This window comes from Mytilus galloprovincialis, chromosome 14 (assembly GCF_965363235.1).
Source record: "Mytilus galloprovincialis chromosome 14, xbMytGall1.hap1.1, whole genome shotgun sequence".
NCBI classification, from domain to species: Eukaryota; Metazoa; Mollusca; class Bivalvia; order Mytilida; family Mytilidae; genus Mytilus; species Mytilus galloprovincialis.
Window position 1 is genome coordinate 67,274,234 of NC_134851.1, and position 11,157 is coordinate 67,285,390.

Genomic DNA, 11,157 nt, shown 5'->3' on the forward strand with positions numbered 1-11,157 from the left:
GATATTCAAAATAGATAGTGAAAAGCTACCTGAGACCGCTTAAATGAGGGTGAGACCCCCTGGTCTTTCAATGTCTACAAAATTTAAGTAAATCATAGACTCTGTAAATATAAAGGTTGTATCAGAAGGATTGCCCAAAATAATGTCATATTCGATATCTATGGAGGGCTTGTATTGTCACTTTTCAGCTAAAAATTATCAAAATTTTAGGACAAAGGGCACAGGGCTATGGTGAGAGCCCCTTATTGCTCAATCTTTCTAATATTATGCAGACATTTAGTCAAAAGGTAGATACACACGTGAAAAAAAGGAATTTGGGTAGACTTTCTGTCTTTAATGTTTACGGGGCGCCCAAATTGGCTGTTGGATATTCAAAATAGATAGTGAAAAGCGACCTGAGAACGGTTAAATGAGGGTGAGACCCCCCTGGTCTTTCAATGTCCACAAAATTTAAGTAAATCATAGACTCTGTATATATAAAGGTTGTATCAGAAGGATTGTCCAGAATAATGTCATATTCGATATCTATGGAGGGCTTGTATTGTCACTTTTCAGCTAAAAATTATCAACATTTTAGGACAAAGGACACAGGGCAATGGTGAGAGCCCCCTAATTTCTCACTCTTTCTAATATTTTGCAGACATTTAGCCAATAGGTAGATACACACGTGACTAAAAGGAATTTGGATAGACTTCCTGTCTTTAATGTTTACGGAGCGCCCAAAGTGCCAGTTGGATATTCAAAATAGATAGTGAAAAGCTACCTGAGACTGCTTAATTGAGGGTGAGACCCCCCTGGTCTTTCAATGTCCACAAAATTTAAGTAAATCATAGACTCTGTAAATATAAAGGTTGTATCAGAAGGATTGCCCAGAATAATGTCATATTCGATATCTATGGAGGGCTTGTATTGTCACTTTTCAGCTAAAAATTATCAAAATTTTAGGACAAAGGGCACAGGGCAATGGTGAGAGCCCCCTAACTGCTCAATCTTTCTAATATTATGCAGACATTTAGTCAATTTGTAGATACACACGTGACTAAAAGGAATTTTGGTAGACTTCCTGTCTTTAATGTTTACGGAGCGCCCAAATTGGCAGTTGGATATTCAAAATAGATAGTGAAAAGCGACCTGAGACCGGTTAAATGAGGGTGAGATCCCCCTGGTCTTTAAATGTCCACAAAATTTAAATAAATCATAGACTCTATATATATAAAGGTTGTATCAGAAGGATTGACCAGAATAATGTCATGTTCGATATCTATGGAGGGCTTGTATTTTCACTTTTCAGCTAAAAATTATCAACATTTTAGGACAAAGGACACAGGGCAATGGTGAGAGTCCCCTAATTTCTCACTCTTTCTAATATTTTGCAGACATTTAGTCAATAGGTAGATACACACGTGACTAAAAGGAATTTGGATAGACTTCCTGTCTTTAATGTTTACGGAGCGCCCAAATTGGCAGTTTGATATTCAAAATAGATAGTGAAAAGCGACCTGAGACCGGTTAAATGAGGGTGAGATCCCCCTGGTCTTTCAATGTCCACAAAATTTAAGTAAATCATAGACTCTGTAAATATAAATGTTGTATCAGAAGGATTGCCCAGAATAATGTCATATTCGATATCTATGGAGGGCTTGTATTGTCACTTTTCAGCTAAAAATTATCAAAATTTTAGGACAAAGGGCACAGGGCAATGGTGAGAGCCCCCTCACTGCTCAATCTTTCAATGTCCACAAAATTTAAATAAATCATAGACTCTATATCAGGGGAGATCAGACATTTTTTGACTGAAATTTTTTTTTTTGGCTTTTCATATATATTTCTATTTATAGTTAAAAATATTTCTAGAGTTATTGGTTTTTCTTTTTGTCGTAAGAAACATTATACACAAAAGTACATCTTTGAAGTCGTTTTTATGACAAAACTCTATATTACATACAGACAAATAAGTCGCACGGAAAAGGGTTTATATTCGAGGACAACGAGAAATTGCGACAGCTTGAAAAGGTCATTTAATGATTCCTACGTATCTTCTCAGTCCTTTTTACTATGAAAATCGTGCTTTTTATAATTTCAAGTATTTGATTTCTTATGATTTTTCACTAAATTTTGAATATCAAACTGGCTGCTAGCAGCCGGTTGGATATTGAATATCGAATATAACGAATAACGAACCGGCTGCTAACTTCACATACATCAACTCCGTAGTAAAACAAAGAGATAGCAAAACGAGAAAAAACAACTGTATATAAAATTTAGAATGGAAATGGGGAATGTTTCAAAGAGACAACAACCTGATTATATAACAGACAACAGAAGAAGGTCACAAATAAGTCTTCAATGCAGCGCGAAATTCCCGCACCCGGAGGCGTCCTTCAGTTGGCCCATAAATAAATATATACACTCCAAAGTATACACAAGAAACTAAAGTTAAAAATAATACAAGAATAACAAAGGCCAGAGGCTTCTGACTTGGGACAGGCGCAGAAATGCGGCGGGGTTAAACATGTTTATGAGATCTCAACCCTCCCCTATACCTCTAGCCAATGTAAAAAAGTAAACGCATAACAATACGTACATCAAAAATTCAGTTCAAGAGAAGTCCGAGTCTGATGTCAAGAAGATGTAACAAAAGAAACTAAACAAAATGACAATAATACATAAATAACAATGGACTACTAGCAGTTAACTGACATGCCAGCTCTAGACTTCAATTACACTGATTGAAAGAAATAGAACATGATAAAAAAAAAACAGAGCAAAACGAACCCCATTTAGTGCTCTCGAAGGTTTAGCAGATTCATGTGTACTAGTGACACGCATATACATTTGTTAATAATTCAAAAAGTAATATTATAAGGCATCAAGAAAATTCAGATTGGTAATGAACTTTCTACTAACCCTAAGACATCACAAAATTCCAGACCATCGATCATGTAAAGTTTTCTCACCCTGAAACAAAATACGTAATAAAATTGAGAATCGAAATCGGGAATGTGTCAAAGAGACAACAACCCGACCAAGTATATATATGATATTGAAACATGTTTTAATGACAAAGCATAGATACTACTGTTACTGGTACAATTTAAACAACACAAACACGCGTTTCTATTGTTTATAACATGCGATATCAGCTGCTCTAGACAAAGCATACTAGTATCTGGTTTCACATAACATCTAGCCGTGTTGCTAATTCAAGTATAAACCTTAGGTTAAGTTTGAATTATAACTGATTATACCTGATTTTATGTTATTGTTATTTATCATTGTTGAAGGACCTATCATTTCAAATCATATAATGTATATAAAAACTATTACAAATAATGTTTTAAATAGTTATTACTTGTGCACAGTCAGAATGTCCAAGAGGTTGGTTTCATTTTCGAAAGTCCTGCTACTTCATTGGCCATACACAGTAAACATGGGTAGACGCAGCAGTGAGTAAATTATATGTAGAGTGAAACCTATTTAAATCGAACCTCTTCGGTACTTAAGTTTTTTTTCGTTTCAGCCGATGTTCGGTTTTATCAAGTTCACAACTCATACAATTTTATATGACGGTGCTTTTAAAATATGTTTGTTTTATACAGGTTTTCGGTTTATACAGGATTCGGTTTAGTCAGGTTTTTCTGTTTTTGTATAAGAATAAAGATATTGGCATAATTGCCATTGAAACAAATGTCCATCAAAGTTCTATTCAAATGAATTAGTTGTAAGCAACTCTAGAGAGCAATTGGACCTTCAACAAAGAACAAAACCTACCATACTGTCGGCTATAAAGTGCTTTGACATAATGAATATATAAAATGATTCAATTAAAATAATCTATAACAAATCAATTAACGAAAAGCAAATAACACAGACATGAACCTACGACAACCACTGAACTACAGGCTTCTAAGTTGAGACATGCACATACAGAATGTGGCAGCATACGAGTATACTATAAAATCAGTTGAAAAACTGCTCAACCCGTCAAATGAATACAAATACATTGTAGAAATAATTATATCAACAAAACAAAGCGGACGTGTCCTTTTTTAATGCCAAACTTAAGGTATCATCAGATTGTGAAAGTACAGATGTGTAATATTAAGTATTTGTTTTAATTTATTTACTGATAAATAAAATCAATATTTATACCAATATAAACATGATAAAGAATATTTAGGAAATTCAATAACAGTTTCAAAAAGGTAATTTTTTAGTTGAAGTTTATTCCAAGGATCGATACGTTTACCCGGATCGTATTAAAGTTTCCGGGCTTGGTTAACAACATCATCGTAAAATGTGGAATGTGCTGTTCTAGTTGAAATAATTGAGACAAATTTGAAACCAAATCTGTGTGTCCATTACAAAAATAGGATAGGCGTTTCTATAACCCAAATCGATAGTTATGCTCATATCTGAAGCGATGTTTTGGATTTCAATGTAATAATTATTATAGTAACTTATTAAGTCATATTTTTGAAACCTTCAAAAACTGAAGACTCAAGTAGATATAACGATAAGATGTGATAGGAGTGCCAATTTTACAACTCTCCATCCAAGTCATAATGTATAAAAAGTGAATAATGATAGGTCAAAGTACAGCCTTCGACACGGGGCATTTGCCGAATGTTGTAAAATGCAAAACAATTCAAAGTACAATGTACTTGTTGTGCTGTCTACTCTATGGTCGTGTTGTAGTCGCTTTGACACATTCCCCATTTTCTTTCTCAATGTTATTGTGTCATTGTAAACAAATGTTCTTTTTATAAAGATGTTTTTCAGAGTTTTTGCAGAACATACCATTCATACCTTGCAACGATTGAAACAGAATCAGAAAACACATATCTGGCAGATACAATCACACTTATAAGAAATGGAAACGGGAAAGGTAAACTAATAGATCCTTTACATAGTTATCAGAAGTACCAGGATTATAATTTAGTACGCCAGGCGCGCGTTTCGTCTACATAAGACTCATCAGTGACGCTCAAATCGAAATATTCATAAAGGCAAACATGTACAAAGTTGAAGAGCATTGAAGATCAAAAATTTCAAAAAGTTGTGCCAAATATGGCTAAGGATATCTATGCCTGGAATAAGAAAATCCTTAGTTTTTCGAAAAATTCAAAGTTTTGTAAACAGGAAATTTTTATAAAGATGACCACATGATTGATATTCATGTCAACACCGAAATGTTAACTACTGGGCTGGTGATACCTTGGGGACGAAACGTCCACCAGCAGTGGCATCGACCCAGTGGTTTGAATAGTTATCAAAAGTACCAGGATTATGATTTAGTACGCCAGGCGCGCGTTTCGTCTACATAAAACTCATCAGTGACGCTCAAATCGAAATATTTATAAAGCCAAACAAGTACAAAGTTGAAGAGCAAGAGCATTGAGGATCCAAAATTCCAAAAAGTTGTGCCATAAACTTTTTCTACAAGGTGACCAATTCAACACTAGTTATATCTTTGAATATTGTTTTTATTGGTAAAAATATAAGTTTTGTTATCAGTAAACTAAAATTAAACTAGTCTAAGATATTATCGTTATATACCTTACCACATTCATTTCTCTAAAATCTGTCGATACCTGTATATTGCCATTGCACGAGTTCATGTTTTTCTCTTACTGTTTATGATGTATTTGCACTAAATTCATTTGATGAAGGATTTGTAATTATTGGTAAATTAGATTCAAGATTTAAACTGGTTTTGAACTAGCTTTAAGTAACTGCGAGTCCTCTCAGTTCCACTGTCCGAGGTTAAAGGAGGATCAGTGCTTTCGAACACCTTTGACCCCGCCTCATTCTGTATACACCTGTCCCAATTCATATTGTTGTTCAGAAATTAGGCCGTTAGTTTTCTAGTTTTCTAGTTTAAATTGTTTACATTTGTCATTTTGGTGCATTTAATAGGTGACTATGTTATATTAGCTTTGCTCATTGTTGAAGGCCGTTCAGTGATATATAGATTTTTGAAGTGAGTGGTTGCATTGGCATTCATGACACGTATTCTTTTTCATACATAAAGGAGACATTAATGCTAGTACCTTATTGCTAACAATATTGAAAAATTCAAATTAAAAAGGGTATGGATTGTTATTTGATATAGATTTTGTTTATTAATGAAGATTCATCGCATCTGATTGAATTGATCTATGAATTATCTCTTGGTAGAATATGTTGTATTCTGTGTGACTCGGACTTCTCTTGAACTGAATTTTAATGTACGTATTGTTATGCGTTTACTTTTCTACATTGGCTAGAGGTATAGGGGGAGGTTTGAGATCTCACAAACATGTTTAACCCTGCCGCATTGTTGCGCCTGTCCCAAGTCAAGAGCCTCTGGCCTTTGTTAGTCTTGTATTATTTTAATTTTAGTTTCTTGTGTACAATTTGGAAATTAGTATGGCGTTCATTATCACTGAACTAGTATATATTTGTTTAGGGGCCAGTTAAAGGACGCCTCCGGGTGCGGGAATTTCTCGCTACATTGAAGACCTGTTGGTGACCTTCTGCTGTTGTTTTTTCTATGGTCGGGTTGTTGTCTCTTTGGCACATTCCTCATTTCCATTCTCAATTTTATTATCATTTACATTCAATATATATATATATATATATAAAAGATGTTGAATGGTAACCAGAGAGATAAATCTCCTCCAGAAACCAAAGGACATACAACAAAGGGTGATTGTACTGCCTTCAACAATAACAAAACGCATATGACATACCTGCAGTGAGCTGTACGCATAAACTTATGTCAATTGTCCATCATGTTTTGGCTACAATGTGTGCATTTGAAAAAATATTATTTTATATATCATAGGGAGGTATTGGATAGGAGGAACAGACGAAGTTTTTGAGGGTGTATGGGTCTGGGTAGCATCAGGAAAACAGTTCTCCTATACCAACTGGCACACAGGAGATCCGGATAATTGGAAAACGGGTGAAAACTGTTTGGAGTTGTTAGTATTGTTGGAATTACATTTACCTGGAAAATGGAATGACGCAGACTGTTTATTGCAAGTTCTATTTATCTGTGAAATGGAGTATGTTATTTTATTAATTTTAAATTTAGTCTTTTTTAGTTTTTCTTTTTTTTTATATATATTATTATTGTTTTCTTTTTGGAAAGATTTGCCCTCCGGATATTTATGGTTTTAAGTCGGTGGGTTGCTTTCTTATTGAGGTATTCCCCAGTTCCCCCAAACATATAGATAAAAATAGCACAAACCCAACAGTGAACTTTAAAAAAAGAACATCACAAATCTCTTTGAAACAAATCTTTCGTCAACCTAAGGTGATCTGGAAGGGAAGTTGTTCCTCGTCATTAGTGGCCCCTTTTAAAAAATCCTTGAAAAGTCGTATTTTATATGTCTTAATTAAGAAAAGGGGGACACGATTGTTTCAACGATGTATAAAATTATCTTTTATTATTTGGGATACACAGTCCTTGGAAAGAAATCACGCAAAAAAAAAAACAGTATCGTAAGATAATAGTATGTCCTAAATTTTATTCAAATACTTTTAGTAAATGAATTTGCCCAATCAAACATTTTTCCAAACAAACGAATAAAAATAACCATATACAAATAGTGTGATTGGTCTGCTGAACAAACAATTTTTTTTTTGGTTAACACAGCCATGCCACTGAACAAGATTTTGCTGGTTTTTTTTTTAGGATTTCTTCGGTTATAAAGCTCATAACACTTTTTCGTATGTATACATCCGTGGTTATCAAGCTAAAGCCTACCCCCTACCCCTCCCTTTCGGCGATTTTCATGCTGCATTGAAGGCCCATTGATGGCCTAGGGCTGTTATATGCTTTATGGTTGGGTTGTTGTCTTTTTAACACATTCCTTGTTTCCGTTCTGAATTCTATCTTTTTAAATGTTTGGAATTGAGCAATCCAGATGAAAATTAATCTAGAAAAGCACTTCTGATGCACAACATTTATCAATTGTTATTATCATTTACAACCGATAATAAGCAAAATATTCAATAATATTCAGAAAAACAGAGAGACTCAAAAACCAAGGAGGGCTATTTATGATTGGAATAAAACATTTAAGGATAATGCTGAATTGTTATGGTTTCATTTCAAATAGGTAATGATACAAATATAAATATGAAATCAGTCTGGTACTATGTGATATTTGTTTCTAAATTCTATAGACTGTGGATTTATAAATTTTCGTTGGCATCAATTTTCATGGATTGATGGAAACTAGTATTTTGGTGGTAATTACATCTTATGTAAGAATTCTGGGTTTTGATCGGTTGATAGACAGTGTATTTTTCACCAATTTACTGTTATGAAATGAATATCGTTCATTTTGTAACGCTGCAAAAAGCAAAAAGGATATGCCTTTTTTACCCTCTCTGCAGTGGTTTTTGCCAAAATATACTCTATCCGACTGGACGCTTAATTGTAACGTCACGATCATCAATGCGTTTTTGAACGTTGACATTCGGTGTAATTAAACAGATATAGCATGTTCGTGAGGGGTATTTGCGAAAGATACCAGTCTTGAGAAAGAATTTCCCTCGACTTACGACTCGCGAAATTTAACATTCTCTCGACTGGTAATTTCGCAAATACACCTCCTTAACATAATATATATATCTGTTCAATATTTGATTTCGAGGTTTTGCAGAAGTTTGCATACAAGCAAGCCTATAAAAATGTGTACGTCGTTGAACATTTAAACCCGTGGTTTAAATATACCCAAAAAATCCACAAAGATTCCAAGAACACCGATGAATTCACAGTGAATACTTACTTACTTAATCCTCTTAGTGCGCATTTGCACATGAGGCCACCACCAAAGCCCTTCACTGTTGCCTATCTTGTGCCTTTCTTTCTGCTTCTCCCTATGCCATTCCTATGATTCTCAGTTCACTCTCTATTGTGCGTCGCCATGTCTCTTTCGGTCTCCCTCTATTTCTTTTCCCCTCTGCTGGTGTCCAACGAAGAGCTATCTTTGTAATGTCGTCTTTGTCTTTTCTTAGAATATGGCCAATCCATTTCCATCGCCTTTCTTTAATTTCTGCTCTGATGTCTCTTTGTAAGGTTAGGGTGTAAAGTTTTTTTTTATTACTGATGGTTTTTGGCTAGAAGATCTTGCAAAGGACAAGGTTCACTAATGGCACAAAATGGCCTAAAATATCAACTTTAGCATAAAACACCAAAAAGGTCTCAATTTGGTTCGTAAATGGGTCTATTTCATAAGTATAAATGCTTTATATGTCAGTTCTTTTCATATGACTACAAGATATTCGCCAAAGTAAGCCCCTTTTGGACATTTTGTCAAAATATGATGATTTTGTGCATTTTTCAGACTTAAAAGCTTTTGAAACACCTTGGCCGCCACCTACGATCCAGAATGTGTTGTGACCAAAAGATTCCAATTTTGATATAGATTTCATCAATATAAAAACTTTTTGAATCGTAGATGGAGGCCAAGGTTAATTATGCCAAAAACAATTAAAATAATGAACAAAAAGTACCAAAATTGACCTTTTAATACAAACTATGCTCATTTAAGGGGTCATTTCTCCGTAAATAGTAAAGGAAAGTGCCAGAATTTTTTTTTGTCTTAGTAGTATTATCACAAGTATTTCTATGTGACATTTGTAATTTTTTGCCCCAATTTAAAAAACATAAAAAAATCAGGGCCAATTTTAACCCTTCGTGAACATTCTCCTTTTACGAAGACATGTATTATGGAATGATGATAGTTTGTTGAAGTCAGACTTGGTTACCTTCCATGACTCTGCACCATATAGAAAAGCTGATTTCACATTGCTATTATAGATTTTGATTTTTGTTAACCTGGATATTGATGTTGTTTTTCATACAGTTCGTAGTCTGCAGAAAGAAGTTCTCGGCTTTGTTGATCCTTGTCATTATATCTTTGCTAGTTCCATTGTCCTGGCTGATATTGGTGCCAAGATAGGTAAAATTTTCAACTTCATCTATTTTATTTCCTTTTGGTTGTTTTGTATTTTTTTCATTTTGTCTTTTGTGTGTTTATCTTTAAACCTACAGATAGAACAGTCTCATGTAGTCTTGATGTTATGTTCTGCATGTTTGTTCGAATTCAACACATACTTATAATTTTTTAATTGAGTTTTATTGACATTCCACAACTTTGAACACAGTTCTGGTTTTTCCAGCTATTTATGACTCCCTGTCTGGCTTTGAATTCTGTAAATTGACTGTAAAAAATGCTAAAATCATACAAATTACTAAGTTTTTTTCTACCCAAAGGCATATATAGCCATCGCCAGATTTTGGCAAATTTTTTTTATAGTCTATGCTCCAACTTTGAAATTGGTTTGGCTTTCTTACTTTCTTCATTCGAGCGCCGGTAAAGAGTTTTCTGTAGACGAAACGCGCACTAAATCAAAACCCTCCAGGCAGTGGTATATTTTACACAGTTTAGATAAATAACTAATTCTTACTTTGATAAGACCCAGTTTCAACATGTTCAATCACGATGAAAAAAAAAAGAAAAAGAAAAATGTAAAGAAAATATGTAACCGAAAATACTCATAATCTGGACAATATTAATGCTCTCACATTAGTTAGATTTTCACAATGTTTTAGCAAGGTTTTTTTCAAATATTAAGCTAAGTATAAATGTACAGTACCCAAACTGCAGATGGATTAATACAATTTTATTTATTTTCAGATTCCAAGCTACTGGAAGTATTATTGGATAAAAATAATTTAAAAAAAAGATCGGCTTATATAGAACTTATATGAGGATAATGTCTTACAAATATGAAGTAGGCATTTATATCTGTCATATTTGTTTTTCGTAAATTGTTTTGTTATAAATAAGGCCGTTAGTTTTATCAATTGAATTGTTTATATTTTAATCCAATTCATTTGACCTTTGGTGAATAGTTGTCTCATTGGCAATCATACCATATTTCCTTATTTATATATTAACGGCATATGAACAATTGATTGTCGCGCGTGACTCCATGTGCATTTATCAACACAATTGGCTAAATAATTAAATTTTTTTTTAAATCTTGAGACATTTTCCGCATATCCCCTCTATAATTTTGCGTTATTAAATAAAGTTTAGATATGAAAATCATCGTCAATTTAGTAAAATGATTACCTGTTGTCGTCAATCA

General features: G+C 33.7%; 1 protein-coding gene across 1 annotated transcript in view; it reads left to right on the top strand.

Annotated features, from left to right (window-relative positions):
- LOC143058327 (perlucin-like) overlaps nt 1-10,759 on the top strand; it is a 33,020-nt gene extending 22,261 nt beyond the window's left edge. Inside the window, exons 3-5 of the mRNA XM_076231802.1 lie at nt 4,783-4,888; nt 6,830-7,052; nt 10,701-10,759. Coding sequence (XP_076087917.1) covers nt 4,783-4,888; nt 6,830-7,052; nt 10,701-10,731 — 360 coding nt within the window. The 3' untranslated portion in view covers nt 10,732-10,759. The remainder of the gene's footprint in view (nt 1-4,782; nt 4,889-6,829; nt 7,053-10,700) is intronic.
- The last annotated feature ends 398 nt before the right edge of the window (nt 10,760-11,157 follow it).